Source organism: Lolium perenne, chromosome 7 (assembly GCF_019359855.2).
Source record: "Lolium perenne isolate Kyuss_39 chromosome 7, Kyuss_2.0, whole genome shotgun sequence".
NCBI classification, from domain to species: domain Eukaryota; kingdom Viridiplantae; phylum Streptophyta; class Magnoliopsida; order Poales; family Poaceae; genus Lolium; species Lolium perenne.
In genome coordinates, this window is record NC_067250.2 from 306,335,288 (window position 1) to 306,349,940 (window position 14,653).

The following is a 14,653-nucleotide window of genomic DNA, read 5'->3' on the forward strand; positions in this document are numbered from 1 at the left end:
AACGACTTCTAAAAAAGAAGTATCGCTCCCCAAAAAAAAGTGACACGAGAGAGAGAGAGATCGCTCGTCGCCGGCCTGTTCCCGAGATGAAAGCTCGTCGCCGGCAAGGCATCGATTGACGCCAGCCGCCGTTACAGGTGAGAATCGCATAGTATCCGTTGCCTCTTAATTATTTCCAGCATCATTCATCTGGTCCTAATCCGCAGCTTTTGTGCTATTGATTCCTCAATCCGCATAACCGTAGGGTGAAGCTATCGATTCCTCAATCCGGAGAACCTGCTACCGAACGAACGCAAGATTTCCCACTAGATCCCTCAACCACCAAAAATCAGGAGCAAAACTTGAATGGATAAAGAAGGAGATGGCTCTGATACGGCGCTGCAGAAACAAGAATGGGCGAGGTTTGTACCAATTCGTCGTCGAATCCATAAAAGGTGGTTCTCAGTTGATTCATGTCCCTACATATTGGTGATGCAGGACGCAGGATGTGCTCAAGAGCAGGCTCATCCTTCAAGATGATTTTGGGTGGTCTCTACCTTCGATGAGCTCGGATTCAGATCAGAGTGATCCCACAGGGGGCAAACTGAAGTACATAGGTGGGGTTGACATTAGCTTCCTGAAAGAAGGCCCTTCCACAGCGTGTGCTGCGCTGGTAGTTCTCAATGCTCAAACTTTGGAGATTGTTCATGAGGAGTTTGATATTGTCCGGATGCAAGTGCCCTACATTCCTGGGTTTCTTGCTTTCAGAGAGGTATTATTATTATTGCACACCATATCCCCTCTTCTTTTGGTGATTTGTTTTGAGCCAAGAAAATTGCAGACGCACGCATTTTATCTCGGGCAGACGCTTTGTATCTAACTTTTAGTTCAGAATAGACATCAACAATTTGCTTTTGATAGTAAATAAATAAGTCAATGGGCTAACGTTTATCTGCCAGACACTTTGCTTTACAGTACTAAGTCATGTCTTACTGCCATCAATGGTTAGATAGTTTATTATGTTTTCAACAATAGTCAGCAAAATGTGCAAATAGGGCTCAAACATTTCTGGTTTTGTATTTTCCAATCAATACCATCTACTAAATGACATGACTTGGAGGTTCTTGTTATCTATAGAGACGTAGAGGAGTCAGTATTATCAATGCAATGCCTAGTTGTCATACAACATTTGAGAAATAGTCATTATTGACATTACTTATTGGGTTGCAAACATCTGTGAAAAACATATCTTTCTCGTATGCATTCATTTAGTACTCAAATGTACCAACTTGTATCATAAATAAGTAATTTATTCTGTTGCAGGCTCCCATTCTTCTAGGACTCCTGGAGAAGATGAAGACCAATGCTCAGCATTTGTACCCTCAGGTAAAATTTTAAGTTGTGGTGCTTTCTACTGTACTAATCGTGGTTTGGTGTTCTGGGTTAGGCGGATAACACTAATTTAGAACATGATATTCCATACAGCACTTTTTTTTTTGTTAGCAAACAGGAACAGTAGTAATAGAAGAAAAGGTTGCAATCATGCCTCGGCTAGATGGCATAGGGGTCATACTTCTAGGAAGTATCTCAAATGGTTTTGTCCTGAAATAGGACTTCTGAGTACATACATTCTGAAGTACATCATGGTGTTGCATATCTTCTTATTTCTGTTGGCTGTGATGACGTGAGCAAAGAGTACTGCACTATGCAAGCATTTGGTCTCCATGAGAATTAATCGTTTTAGATTAAAATTTCATGTGAATTTTCATTTTAGATATCATATCTGCAGTGTTCTCATTCTGCATATAACATTTTCTACAGATTTACAGTAATTATCTGTCTTTGCCTATTGCTTTTCTAAGGTTTATTGATCTACCTTGGCAGTTACTCATGGTTGATGGAAATGGGTTGCTCCATCCACGAGGTAAACATACTAATTACAGTCACACTTATGCACTTATACAGTATTCAAGTAATAGTATGGTGCGGATAGCAAGTTTTGTCCTAGTAGGTACGCCGCACGGGTGAAATTAGGTTCTTAAGTCATATATGTTATGTACGTTCAGTTGTTTGATTTTTTACATGGATCTTAGTTCTTAATGCCAAGTGATTCCTGTGGTTATGAAAGACTAAGTTGACTCATAGTCACTGGAGCTCTTGGCAAGTAAGCTTGGCAATACAATACATCTTGTTAGGTTATGATATTTGTCGCAAGCTGCATTAGCTATAGTAATAAATATGTGCAAATGGATCATTCTCTAACATACATATATGTTCTGCAGGTTTTGGTTTAGCATGCCATCTCGGTGTCCTTGCAGACCTGCCGACCATTGGTGTTGGAAAAAATGTAGGTTAATTTCACCGGCTTTCCAAAAAAAAAAAAATTTTGTAGTGTCTCCAGCTCTTCTCCCTCTGTTCTCCTTTTAGGGAAGACTAAATTCTCAGTGTTTTCATTGCCCCAGTTGCACCATGTGGATGGTCTTAACCAATCTGAAGTCAGAAGACAGCTTGAAGCAAAAGAAAACTGTAATAAGGAATATATTTTATTGACTGGACAGTCTGGGGCGACATGGGGAGCGGTAAGAGATTATATATTAGACTGGAATTTCGATTAGACAGCTAAACATATTATGGAGTTTTCTTTCTTTTCATATATTCCTGTCAAAGAAATGGATGTTGTTGCACATGAACTCAAACAACTTTTCCCAGGCAATGCGCTCCTGTCCTGGTTCATCCAAGCCAATCTACATCTCAGTTGGTCATCGCATTTTGCTCGACTCTGCCATTGGGGTAGTGAAGTACTGCTGTAAATATCGTGTTCCAGAGCCCACGCGTCAGGTTGAATTAAGAAAGCAAATCAAGTTTCCACGTCTCAGAAGCTGTATTTTCAGTACTAATTTGGTTATCTTCTCCCAGGCTGATATAAGATCGAAGGTGTACCTCCAACAGCACCTAAGATTACAGCAGTAACAGGACTCAAAAATGGCAAACAGTAACAAGATTCCAAGGTGTTCTCATCTTTCTAGTTGATGTGAGATTTGAGAAAGAAACTGTCTGAGATATTGAAGCCTCAAGTAACTTCTGTATAGCCTTCTCTAATACTAGTATTCGTCTGTAAAATGGATTGCAATGTCTTCTTTGATCAATATCTGAATTTTTTCATTTTGTTACTATGCACATCCACATGGAAATTAGCAAGAATAATCAAGGACCTGGGTTTACACCGCAGCAGTGGTGTTTTGTGTGGCTGTAAAAGCATGGTATATCTTGTTAACTTCCACGGTTCTAAGTAGAAGAGTGCAGATGCTGCAACCTTTCACTCTGTCATCTGCAATATCCTTGTCATTGCTGTAGTTTGTGCTGCCCTCCTTTCCTCATCAGGTATGCCTCTCTAACCCTCCATTCAAATCTGTATTTCTGAATACGAGATTAGCAGAATTTCCCGTCTCTACAATCCCTATATTTTTAAATCATCATGTGTAAGCCGTAGCTGATTAACTCTAGTAGTCCTCATAAGTCAGAAGCACCTGTCATTCAAATACACGCATTGCTTGACCTAAAACTTCATTCAGGGCATATCTAGAACACAAGAAATCTGCAGAAACTAAACACATACTACTATTTAAGTTTATGCATTCCAAATGGGGCCTTGACATTGAGGTTTTGGATGCAGGAATGGCACAGTACATGTGCCCTGGAAGATGCCAGGAAATACCGGATTGCGACAACTGGTGCAAGACACGCGAAGGGTACCCGAAGGGAGGGAAGTGCTTGCCCCTGCACCACTTCTGCTGCTGCTACATATAGCAGGGTTGCAGGACAGTCATGTTCCCAGCCAATGTTACCAGTCTCAGTTTTGAAATCGACAGCCAATGTTGGCTCCGCCGAGTGTGTGTTGGCTCCGCCGAGTGTGTGTTGTGTGCTTGGTGCCAACGTCTTAAATAAAAGGGAAACACTTGTTATGATATTTTAGGGAACTCAAAACCTGACTGGTTTATCTGTCACGTGATTTGCAATATAAGGGCATTTTATATAACATTCTGCGGAACAGATGCGGAAACCACAAGTGTAGCTCGAGCTACACGTAGCTCGTTTTTTGAAAAAAAATGAAAACAACATTTTAAAGCTTCAAAAAAAATCTGAAATTAAATCTACATGTAGATAATACTGTGATCTACAAACATGGAAAATTTTGACTGGGAATACCTTATGTTCGGAACTGTGCAAAAATGACAAATTCTGATATCAATATTAGTGAACAGTCAGATTTCAAAATCTTAAAATCTGCCAGATTTTGTCATTTTTTTGTAGCCCAAAATATGAGGTATCTCGAGTTCAAATTTTACAACTTGAGAATGAGCTTTGAAAAATGTGGACCACGGCCTTCTGCACCTACGAACGAAATTTGGAGAAATAGAAATCGAGCTTCCAATTATTTTCCATCCACACCAAAATGTTGAGGCGCCACATATAAGGTTCATTGGAAGAGTAGGTCAAATGGGTTTTGAGCACATACATTCTGAAATTTCTCGTGGTGGTGCATGTCTTATTTCCTGTTGGGTGTGAACGAAGTTTCTCGCGGCTGTGAACGAATGAACTGTGCTATGCAGGCATTTGGTCTCCATGGAAATAAATCATTTCAGAGTAAAATTCCATGCGAGCTTGCATTTTTAGATATCATGGCAGTGGTACTCTGATTCAGCGTATGACATTGCCACAGACTCACATTAATCATCTGTCTTTGCCCGTGCTTTCTCTAGGCTCAATGTTTTACGTTTGGCAGTAATTAGTTCTTTGCAGTGTGCAGATAGAGCAAAAAACAAATTTTGCAGATAGAGCAGAGTACGTATGTACGTACGTACCAGTACTTGGAAAACTTAAGGCGGCTTAAACATGGAGTCAGACTACTCCAAGCTTACAGTTCTAGGTTTAACATCTTTGCCAGTACAAGTATAAATTAGAGCATCGTCCGGAAAAGAGATCGACAGTATTTCCCACAGTACCACTTTGCAGGGATAAGGGATTTGCACTTTGTACTTTCAGACAACGCAGGGAAAAAAGATTGCCGCACAGCGGTGAGGCTAATCAAGTCTGTAAGTAAGACCCACTGCTACTTTTGTCTCAAAGATATTACTTCTATAAATGTTTGACTACCCGGCCAACCAGCCATCCAAAAGGGGCACATTGATCTGGGTCGTCCATTTCACCATCTCCAATCCCACTTTTCACCACAGCCATCCGATCGGTGAATATTTTTCTCACTTATTCAGCTTCCCTCTGAGTCGCTGATGCGTGGGACCAGCTACGCGCGGGGACCGATGGTTGGAGACTGCGACGCTGCTCGTTTCGCGTCGCCTTTCTTCGCGTCCACATACGGTGAAACCCTAGATCGAGAAAAGCAGCCAATCCCCCATCCTACAGCCCCGCACTTGTCTCCTCTCGCGCCGCCCCTCACCGACGCACTTCCTCAACATGCCTGCGCCGAGAGGAGCACATCCCAGACCGCCGACGGGGACGGGCCCTATGGGAGCGCGCACGAACGAGGGTGGCGGCGCGGAGAGTGGAGGTGGCGTGGAGGGTGGAGGCTGTCCCCCTCGTGGTCTCCTCTGGGAGGCGGCTGTACACGGGAGCCGGCGGCAGCAGGAAGGACGGCGGCGGCAGCGGAGGAGCACGCGGCCGAGCAGCGCCGGCCGGAAGGAGGCGCTGCAGGAGAGGGTCTCGGAGGAGGGCGGCGGCGCGGCGCTGCAGGAGAGGGTCTCAGGATGCATTTTACCGGCCTCTTCCGTGGCGCCCCATGTCCGTCTGCTCTGCCACCTCTGCCCGTGGCCGTGGTCACCATTTCCCCACTCTAGAGCTCGCACCCTCATCCGATCTGAACCAGTGGCTGGGGAAGGTGAACAAGATGGTAAGAATGATCTCATCTGCACGGGTGCAGAGGAGGAAGATGACTCAGGCTGGGCCAAGGTCATGGCGCCGCTCGCTGGAGGACATCACTACCTCCCGTGGTGAGCTCTTTCCTTCTTGTTCCTTCCTCCCTATTTTAGCTCTTCCTTCTTGTTCCTTCCCTATTTTAATTTCTCTTCCTGTAGCGAGGAAGGGAGCTATTCCCAACCATGGACGTGCCCAACCCTCACCGGCCTACTCCGCCACAGGACAACACTGCCTCCTCACTACATGCGTGAGCTATCCCTTTCTATTTTGATGGACTCAGATTGCTGTTGAAACCGAGAGAGTTGTGATTTTGTGTGTGAATAATTCAGGCTATATTTGCCACAAGTGGGCATTTGGCGGTATGTGGTTTGGCTGATCTTAGAAAATAACTCCATGTGAGGAAACTAACTTATTTGGTTCATAAATTCGTGCATACATTGCTTCGCAGTTAGATGTGGTTATTAAAAAGATTTTATACCCAGTCTAATTCTCTTCCTTATTTGCCATGTTCGCTTCATTAAAATAAAATGCCATGAGATGTGTAATTGCAGTGTTGAACATCAAGATTTGTCTATGCCACATAAGAGGTGGCCTAGCTTATTTATAGTCATTATTTTGGACATAAATAATACCAGAATCTGCTAATGTAAGGGGCGTGGTCTACAGCCAATGACACTATCAAGGTTGCATGTGTGTGTGTGTGTGTAAATTCAGTCATAACTATATTGATCATAGCCCAGTTGCTTGCATATATACTGGCTTTGTACCATGCTTTACTTTCCATATATTTGTATTTAGTGCTGGCTTTGTCAATTTTTGCAGCCATTACTGAGCAAATTAAGGCTGCGGGTAATGTATATGGTTGTAGATTTAGTATTGCGTAAAATGGATGGTTGTCTCTGATGGCGAGTACTGATCTTCTAACAACTTTGCAGGGAGGAGTCTGAGGGCAAGCTCAAGGATATTTTGGGTTACATTTACAAATCATTGTTCAGATTGGTTAGCTATGGAAGTCTCCGTGCTCTTTGACCATTTAGTCAGTCTTGAAGTTTGTTGGCAAATTGATGTTGCAACTACAATGCTTAGCTGGTAATTTTTTGTTACTCGACAACATTTTACTTAGTGCATTGTTTCTTTGGCTTTTGAATTTAGGGGGAAATCATACCAAAGAGTGAATTCAGAAACCATGGGTGTGGTCTCAGGCTGTCGAGAGCATGCTTGGCGCATATGTACACACCATGTGGCATTGAACATCTTTGTGTTTTGCATATCCACCTCTCGCTTCTTGGTGCTTGCTTCTGACGGATATGGAAGACAACGAGGGACTAGACAGGCAAATATGAAGTTCCTCATGCTACAATACCTTCTTGAGAGAACAAAACCAAAGTGATTCAATGATTTTTCCTGTAGCTCAAATTTAACATGCTTTTCAGGTTTGTCTGCACTATTTCCTACCATTTAACTTCTCTGTCCACCTTTATGCAGAAAAAGATGCATTGTATTACTGTATGGTGTTGGCTCTGAACACAGTTTATCTCAAATGTCACTTGGAGAGACCACCAAAATTTCTTGTTTCATGGGTAGAGTTCTTATTATGATGAGAGTAGCAATAGGTTGCAATATAGGTTCAGCGACTTCCTTTGCCGCTTTTCCCATTGATGCATACACATGTACTTGATCTGGTAATGAGATTCTCTATTGGGTTTAAAAATTACTGCTTTAGAATTTCTCGCATGGGGTTCAAGATGTTGCACATGGCAAGTAAAATACCAAGATTTTCATTGGAAGGTGATTTTATTGAACCTGTACAGTGTGCAGCATTAGACAAATCAACTTTTGGATTTACTATGTACTGTGAATTATTCGGAGGCTATAAATCAGGCATATATGATTCTTTTTTCTTCTGGTATGATCCAAAATGTATAAATAACATGAATAGAGAAACTGACCGTGTACGGTCCTGTATTTGAGAATGTAAGATGCACCTCTTAGGTGTTGAACGTACTCCATCATGAGCAAGGTCAAGTAATGCTCTCTTAATTTTCCCTTTCTTTTTTCGTCTGCTCTACTATATACAATATTCTGTTCTACTTTATAGTGGCATGATCAGTGGAAAACATTGATGTAGTCACTTTGATTGTAAAACTATTTAGTTTTTTGTTTCATTGCAGGGGCTAGAAAAGAACAAGCAAGTCAAGTGACTGATTTTTTGTAGCAGAGATGTTCATTAGGCTAGAAGGTAAACTATGATGACCATTTAATTACGTTTTTGTGTTCCTGCGATTGGTTACTAACTGAGGTGTTGGGTGAGCACATTATTAATTTGATTCCGATGGTATTTGCCAGGAATAACCTTAGTTGTGGCATTTCAACATAAAAATGAAGGTAGATGATTAGTCCCGATGCCTTATATGTTGATTTTAGGTTCGGATCATCCTCAAAACAAATTCCCCGTGGTCCCTTAGACTTCAGTAGCATGGTTCTCAGATACTCATATTTAACAACTATGGTTGCACATGCATGACCATTTTACCGGCTCTTGTAAATATATGAATATTAGTTTTAGGGTTTTGACATGCTTATCTTAAATATCACGAATCAGACCAAACATTCTGCCAGTATCCTTTTGTTTAAAGTGTCCTAATATAACTTCTAACTAAAAATAGTACAACAAGTGATCTTGGCTTCCATCGTTTTTTCGTGTAACTGTGCCTTTGCTGAATTATCTAATTAATGTTTAAACTCAGCTATACCAAGCAGCTAGACAGTATATAGCTGACCTATTTCACAGATGAACATGTTAATAGATGACTCGGGAAAGGCGGGATTTAGAAGCAACATCATGGAGGTTGCAGGCTGGCCAGGGATTTGGAGGCAGCATCGTGGAGGTTGCAAGCCAGCCATGGATTTGGATGCGGTGTCTAAGATTTGGTTGGCAGTCTTGGCACAAGGTCAGAGAAGAGTTATCCAGGATCCCATTTGACATAGCTGACCTCCATCTCTCCCCGTGGGAGCATCATCTTGTTTTTTTCAGCTGGCCTTCCCCACACTGACCCCTCCTTCTGATTCCTTCCTCCCTAAGCTAGAGTTTGGATATCTAGGAGATTCACCGACAGGCGACAGCGGCAACAACCACCTTTGGTCTTCGTGGACTCCATCGCTGCCCCAGGTATGCTCATCCTCTTCTCTCTTTTCCATGTTTATTCTCATGTGCTATGTCCAACTCCATATGCTATTTCTCAAATATGTGCGCTCTCTCGTTAGGCTATGCAATCCAGGAAGGTTGGAGAAGGAACTGCAAATAAATGACCACAATATATGGTTGTCATCCTCCCTTAACTCGGGTTTGTCTTTTTTTGCATATATTGTGATTTCACCATAAGCCAGCTATGTAAATTCCCCATATCAAAATAGCGTAGCCCTCGAGTTCACACTATTTTTTGAAACTGTCAATTCTAATGTTTTTCATCTGGATATACGTTCTGCGCTTTTTTTTTAATTTCAGGCTTTATCATAGATACCCTCTGAATTTCAGTCCTACTTCCATCACTGCTACTCACTGCATTTTGAGGACAATCCAGACTATCAATACGTGAGAATTCAGATTGCAGCAAAATTTTGTCTCTAATTAATTTGTTTTATCAAGGATCTTTTCTTATTGCAAATAAAGTATCTCTGCAGTGTGGTATAGTAGCTGTCATCTTGGGTTATCTGTCTCTGTTTGCAGTTAAATTTACGTACAATCCTAGGCTGTGGTCCTGCGACGTGCTTGAGTGCTTCACACGAACTTCCTCCACCTATGAAACTGCTTCAATGCATAAAAGTCTACTATACGAGTGCCTGTGGCGCGAAGGCAGGCTTCCAGCTGATATTAGTTGCATGATAAGGTAAAGCATATAAGCCTTTCTTCGGCTTTGTCTTTGCTTATCAAAATATGTTATTCCTAAGGATGACAAGCTCCTTTTTTCCTTGTGCACCAAGCATGATTGACCCACAGATAATCTGCAAGGCATTTTCTTCATACAAGAAATTTCCTGACTACGGACCAACAACTCCTGGGAATTATAAGGAAGTGTTGGTAGGCTCCTTTTTTGAAATTAACATATATGATAACAAACTTGTTTCCTGCAAGATTTATTATTCATTTCGTTATGTGACTTCAGCACGTCACTTTGTATTTACTTGATCCATCATTTGTGGTCCTTGGTTCTTTCTGCAACTTATTACACTATTATTTATCTGGTTGTTGGCTTCGCGTATTCTGGTTAGTGATGGTAGCCTATATTTTAATATCTCAAGTTTTGTCATCTCTTTCACTAGCCCATAAATTCATAAATTATTATGTCTCTAGGTGTCGAAATCTATACAATATGGTTAGAAAAATAAAGTATTATATGTGGACTTACTATCTCCTCTCCTATTTTGTAAATTTGGTTCTTTCTTTTCTTAGCCTTTTATTATTATTTGTGTGTAGATAATGGTCTCAGCAGTACAAAAAAGCTGATTCATTGCTTCAGCTGTTGTTTGTTGTTGATAGATGTAGCTGCTGGTACACAGTACAAGCAACTTTATCCAGCTGTTATGAATGTGCCTTCCCATTTAATTTCTTGATCGTCTAGCAAGTAGTACCTTCCATAGTTGCTTGCTGCTGAGCCCTTAGCATGCCGCACATGGATATGTTCCCTTGCCCTCTTACATTGGTAGGTGTACAGGCAGCTTGTATTTTGCAGGTTATACTGTTTTCTTCATGCTGCTGTGTGAAACAGAATAAAAGGTCCGTTGAAGTAGTTCGATGCTGTGAAGTTTTGTCTGCTTATACTGCCCAGTCAGCTGCTTGCCTGCTAAAAAATTCACCATATCCATAAGTTTGGTGTGGCATATCTAATCAAGAAAAAAAATAGTGGGTGCGATTTCTTAGAATTTATTTAGTGGGAGGGTCATGCTTTAGCTTTTACTAGATGTTATGAACGGACAAGACATGCTCGTCCCAAGCATGAATGTTGTAAATCACCCCTTTCGCCTACGTTTTATCCTCTATTATGTCCATTATTATAGTCAGCTACTCCCCTGGTCATGCACGTTTCTTATAGTGTCAGTCCTGCATTCATTTCTTGATGAAGATGATGATTCTGTGAAGAGTTGGTCTTGCTCATGTTTGCCAATGGATGAACCACGCCAATCTGTTTGCTTTGGGGTATTGCTATCCACCTGCCATCGGAAGATGGTGCTGCAGTGTTTGATTGTATTTCTCATATTGATATCATCACTCCAACTTAGATATGCTTCGGCAAGTAATTTACTTTATGAGCTTCTATTAGAATTAACTTAAGGATGCGATGTGTTGTTCTTCTAAGAATGTGTAACTATAGTTGTTCATGATCACATATATCACTTCTATTGTGCATTTTACTATTTGAGTAATTGGTTGTGACACTATTCCTGCAATGCTTAGGTTAATACGAACCAAATCATGTACTTATCTGCTATTAAGTTCTTGATACACATGCATAACTATTGCAGTATGATGTATAGGTTACATTGTAGGAGAAAGGTGAAGGCAACACAATGGCTATTTTTCAAGTACTTATCTGCTATTTCCTTTCTTAACCATCAGATTTAATATTTTTGTTGCATAGGAACTTATCTTTTATCATAAATTTATTCGTGGAAGGCAATCAGTAGAACTTCTAGATAAAGATAGGCTTATCCTTCAGGTATACTTATCTCATACATGTGATCTGAGATAAAGAAAGAATGTTTTTAATAGTACCAGGTCCACGGTTTTGAAAAATGTCGGTTCCCACCTTGACCCTTGTTGGTTCTTCCTATTACACTAGCCGTTATCTTGAGTAAATTGTTAAGAAAATATTTAGAGCTGGGGTAGTTCTTATACACCACAACTGGGGTGGTACTGCACCATTTTGTTCCTTTTCTTGAATTCTAAGTAATTTATTTCTTCCGTGCTCTCTGCAGGGCGAGTTTACTGAAGTGCGCATACGCTAGAAGGCAGTGATGCAAGAGGCAGTTAGTTTTCTGGGTGGAATAGAGCCGATTTATAACAGCGAAGCATCTTTATGGGATCAGTGTAATGATTTTTCTTAAGTATACAAAGACATTGTTTAGAACCTCAAAAAACATAAGACCTGTAATGTCGAGCTGCTGCGTTCACCTCCCTATAGAGAAGCAAATCATCTCCCTCTTCTCTAGACCGTGTATGTCCCTCTGAACTCATCCCCTCTTTATGGATCAGAACCATCTTATTTTTTTTATCTTTTCAGCCAAATATTGGGGAGACTGGTGACGGCAACGAAGGTGCATTGTAAGTGAACCCTACAGTATGCAATTTTGGCCATGTCAAGACTGTCTCAACTAATGACTGGACTTTATTATACTGGCATATCTTTTCTATCATCTATATGCTGGCATTTTATTATACTAACACATAATTGTTTAATAAATTGTGGGCATTAAGCAAGGGAGTATTACTAAAATTACAGATTGCTATCTTTTTCAGTTATGCAGTAGATAGGTTTCCCAGTTAAGTTTTGTTTGACATATTTTCAGATTGATGTGTGGGAGAATGTTTTTAATTTACCTAATGATTTTCATTTCATGTACTCTTCTAATTCGTTTTGATGATTTGATTAAGTAACTACTTTGTGTTCATGTTGGTTTCACATAATCCTTAAGAATCTTTGGTATGCTGCTGACTGTTTGTTTTGCTTACGTCTTTCTTTTTATTTGGTAATGGTGTGTGTATATGTAGGGGCTCATTGTTTCTCGATTTCGGATGTCATAGGGAGTACACCTCTTGTGTGAATTTACTATCGCCAGGTTGTGTGTCTAAATCAGTGTTGGTGCTCTGTTCCTTATCTGTTACACGCCTGCTGCTCCTACAGCTGGCGTTCAGTTTACCTTCTGTGATCTAAAGTGCTGTTGTGTAGGAGTCAGTGCTGATTGCAACCACGTTAAGTGATGGGGCATGCAGTTCTGGACCTAGGGAAGGGGCCTCAGGATCCATTGCTCGTGATCACAAGCGTCAATTATTTGCTGTGAAGGCCACCTGGTACCCAAAGGCAGCTAATGCCCTCTCTATGGAGGCTCATGCTATTCGAGATGGTGTGATTTAGCCCAGAGAAGGCTTTTGATGGTAGCACACTAGCAGTCAATTTGTTTGAGTGGCAGATCATATGTTGCCGGTCGCGTTAATTGGGAAGCGAGATTTGTCATTGTGTCTTTCATGCATGGTTGACAGAAAGATTGACGCTCCATCTACCGAGGGCATTTAAAAACTCCATTTTGTTGGCAGCAAGAGTCATGGAATTTTAAAAAATTGATATTTTATTATCTACTTTTGTAGAAAGATTGACACTCCGTAGGCACTTGAAGTAAAAGTCACCTATTTCATGTTTTACTCTTCTCCATTTATAAAAAAATAGAAATTTTATATATGCATAAATTTACTTATTTAGTACTTAGGTTTCTTCTTGTGGTCTTATTTCATGTTTTATTTACTCATGTTTTATCAACATGGTAAAGAATCTTACCATTTGAGGTTTGTCATTCATGCCAGGTGAGCACAAACACCATTCTTGCATCATAAATGGCATTTAAGTGTTCTGGTGTCATGAACTCATGATGAGCTATCGGGATCCCAAAGATGAAAACTTGATCCTAGGGATCTCAAAAGTAGGTGAGTTCCTACGATAGAAATACATAAATAAATGTGAATTTTGGGGTGCTTACACATGTGATTCACTCCTAATTATAGTTAAGAAAGGCAGTGACGCAAGTTATACTGTAACACCATTACATCTCAGTACTGTAATTTTGAGAAATATATTTGCAAGCATGTTGTTGAAGCCCTTATGGATATATTATACATTAATGTATGAACTGGCATTCACATATATGCTCTTCTTTTTGGAATGGTCATGAATGAAAAGGTTGCTCAAATTGTTGATGGATATTTCCCCCTTGCCTTTTTTACCCGTAGCCCTGTTTTTGGTGAGTATAAATATATTGGGAGTTGCAGTCTTAGTGGTGGCCTGATTGCAGGTCTAATATCTTGTGTGAACAAATAAGTCATGTGATTTCTCTGTTTGTGTAATTCCATTTTCTCATGGCTTCTCCCATTCAACAGGTAACTAGCATTGATCTTTACATTGTTTGGCCAAATTGAGAAGTGAACTTGGACTAATAGCTTTCATGTATATGCGTATTTTTTATATGTATCTTTTTTGCCTTCATTTCCTGTCTGTTAGAACATGTTATTCTGAGTAAACTTAGGAAAACTATATAGCTTCAGTTGGATATAGCATTGATCTTTACATTGTTTGGCCAAATTGAGAAGTGAACTTAGACTAATAGCTTTCATGTATATGCGTATTTTTTATATGTATCTTTTTTGCCTTCATTTCCTGTCTGTTAGAACATGTTATTCTGAGTAAACTTAGGAAAACTATATAGCTTCAGTTGGATATAGCATTCAAACGTCACCACTTACCTTGGATTTCTGAATCTTTTCAGAGGACATGTTTTTGAAAAAAATATGCATGCTTTTGTCATAGAATTTGTGAGCAATTTAGGTAGATATGTCGATCCTGCTGTTACTAGCCTTTCTTGTAATGTTGTCGATTCTCTTGCAGATCTAGCTATGATGTTGCTGTCAAGGGCCCAAAGAAGTAGTGAATCAGAGGTATGGTATGGGGCATCTAATATTTTATCCAGTATTAACATGGTT

General features: G+C 40.4%; 1 protein-coding gene and 1 long non-coding RNA gene across 4 annotated transcripts; both read left to right on the forward strand.

The window, feature by feature from the left end:
* On the forward strand, positions 1 to 3,210 carry LOC127311874 (uncharacterized). 3 transcript variants are annotated; one of them, XR_007857958.2, is made up of 10 exons: positions 1 to 137; positions 245 to 401; positions 478 to 751; positions 1,303 to 1,365; positions 1,864 to 1,903; positions 2,262 to 2,326; positions 2,442 to 2,558; positions 2,689 to 2,817; positions 2,896 to 3,062; positions 3,175 to 3,210. XR_007857958.2 is itself a non-coding variant. In XM_051342359.2 (9 exons), the coding sequence occupies exons 2-9, from the start codon at positions 346 to 348 to the stop codon at positions 2,947 to 2,949; spliced, it is 798 nt and encodes a 265-aa protein (XP_051198319.1). In that variant the 5' UTR covers positions 1 to 137; positions 245 to 345; the 3' UTR covers positions 2,950 to 3,210. The 3 variants fall into 3 exon arrangements, 1 of the variants encoding a protein (XP_051198319.1); XR_007857957.2 differs by having other exon boundaries at positions 2,896 to 3,053; XM_051342359.2 differs by having other exon boundaries at positions 2,896 to 3,210.
* Positions 3,211 to 9,411: 6,201 nt separating this feature from the next.
* On the forward strand, positions 9,412 to 10,153 carry LOC127314312 (uncharacterized). Its single transcript, XR_007859565.2, has 3 exons — positions 9,412 to 9,502; positions 9,638 to 9,797; positions 9,892 to 10,153. It is a non-coding gene; the product is annotated as an uncharacterized lncRNA (long non-coding RNA).
* Positions 10,154 to 14,653: the final 4,500 nt, after the last annotated feature.

Bases quoted from the DNA above. Each gene is read 5' to 3' on its own strand.
- LOC127311874 (XM_051342359.2), top strand. From the start codon at position 346: ATGGATAAAGAAGGAGATGGCTCTGATACGGCGCTGCAGAAACAAGAA. The intron at 752-1,302 runs GTATTATTATTA...ATTCTGTTGCAG, and splicing joins GGTTTCTTGCTTTCAGAGAG to GCTCCCATTCTTCTAGGACT. The intron at 1,366-1,863 runs GTAAAATTTTAA...CTACCTTGGCAG, and splicing joins CTCAGCATTTGTACCCTCAG to TTACTCATGGTTGATGGAAA.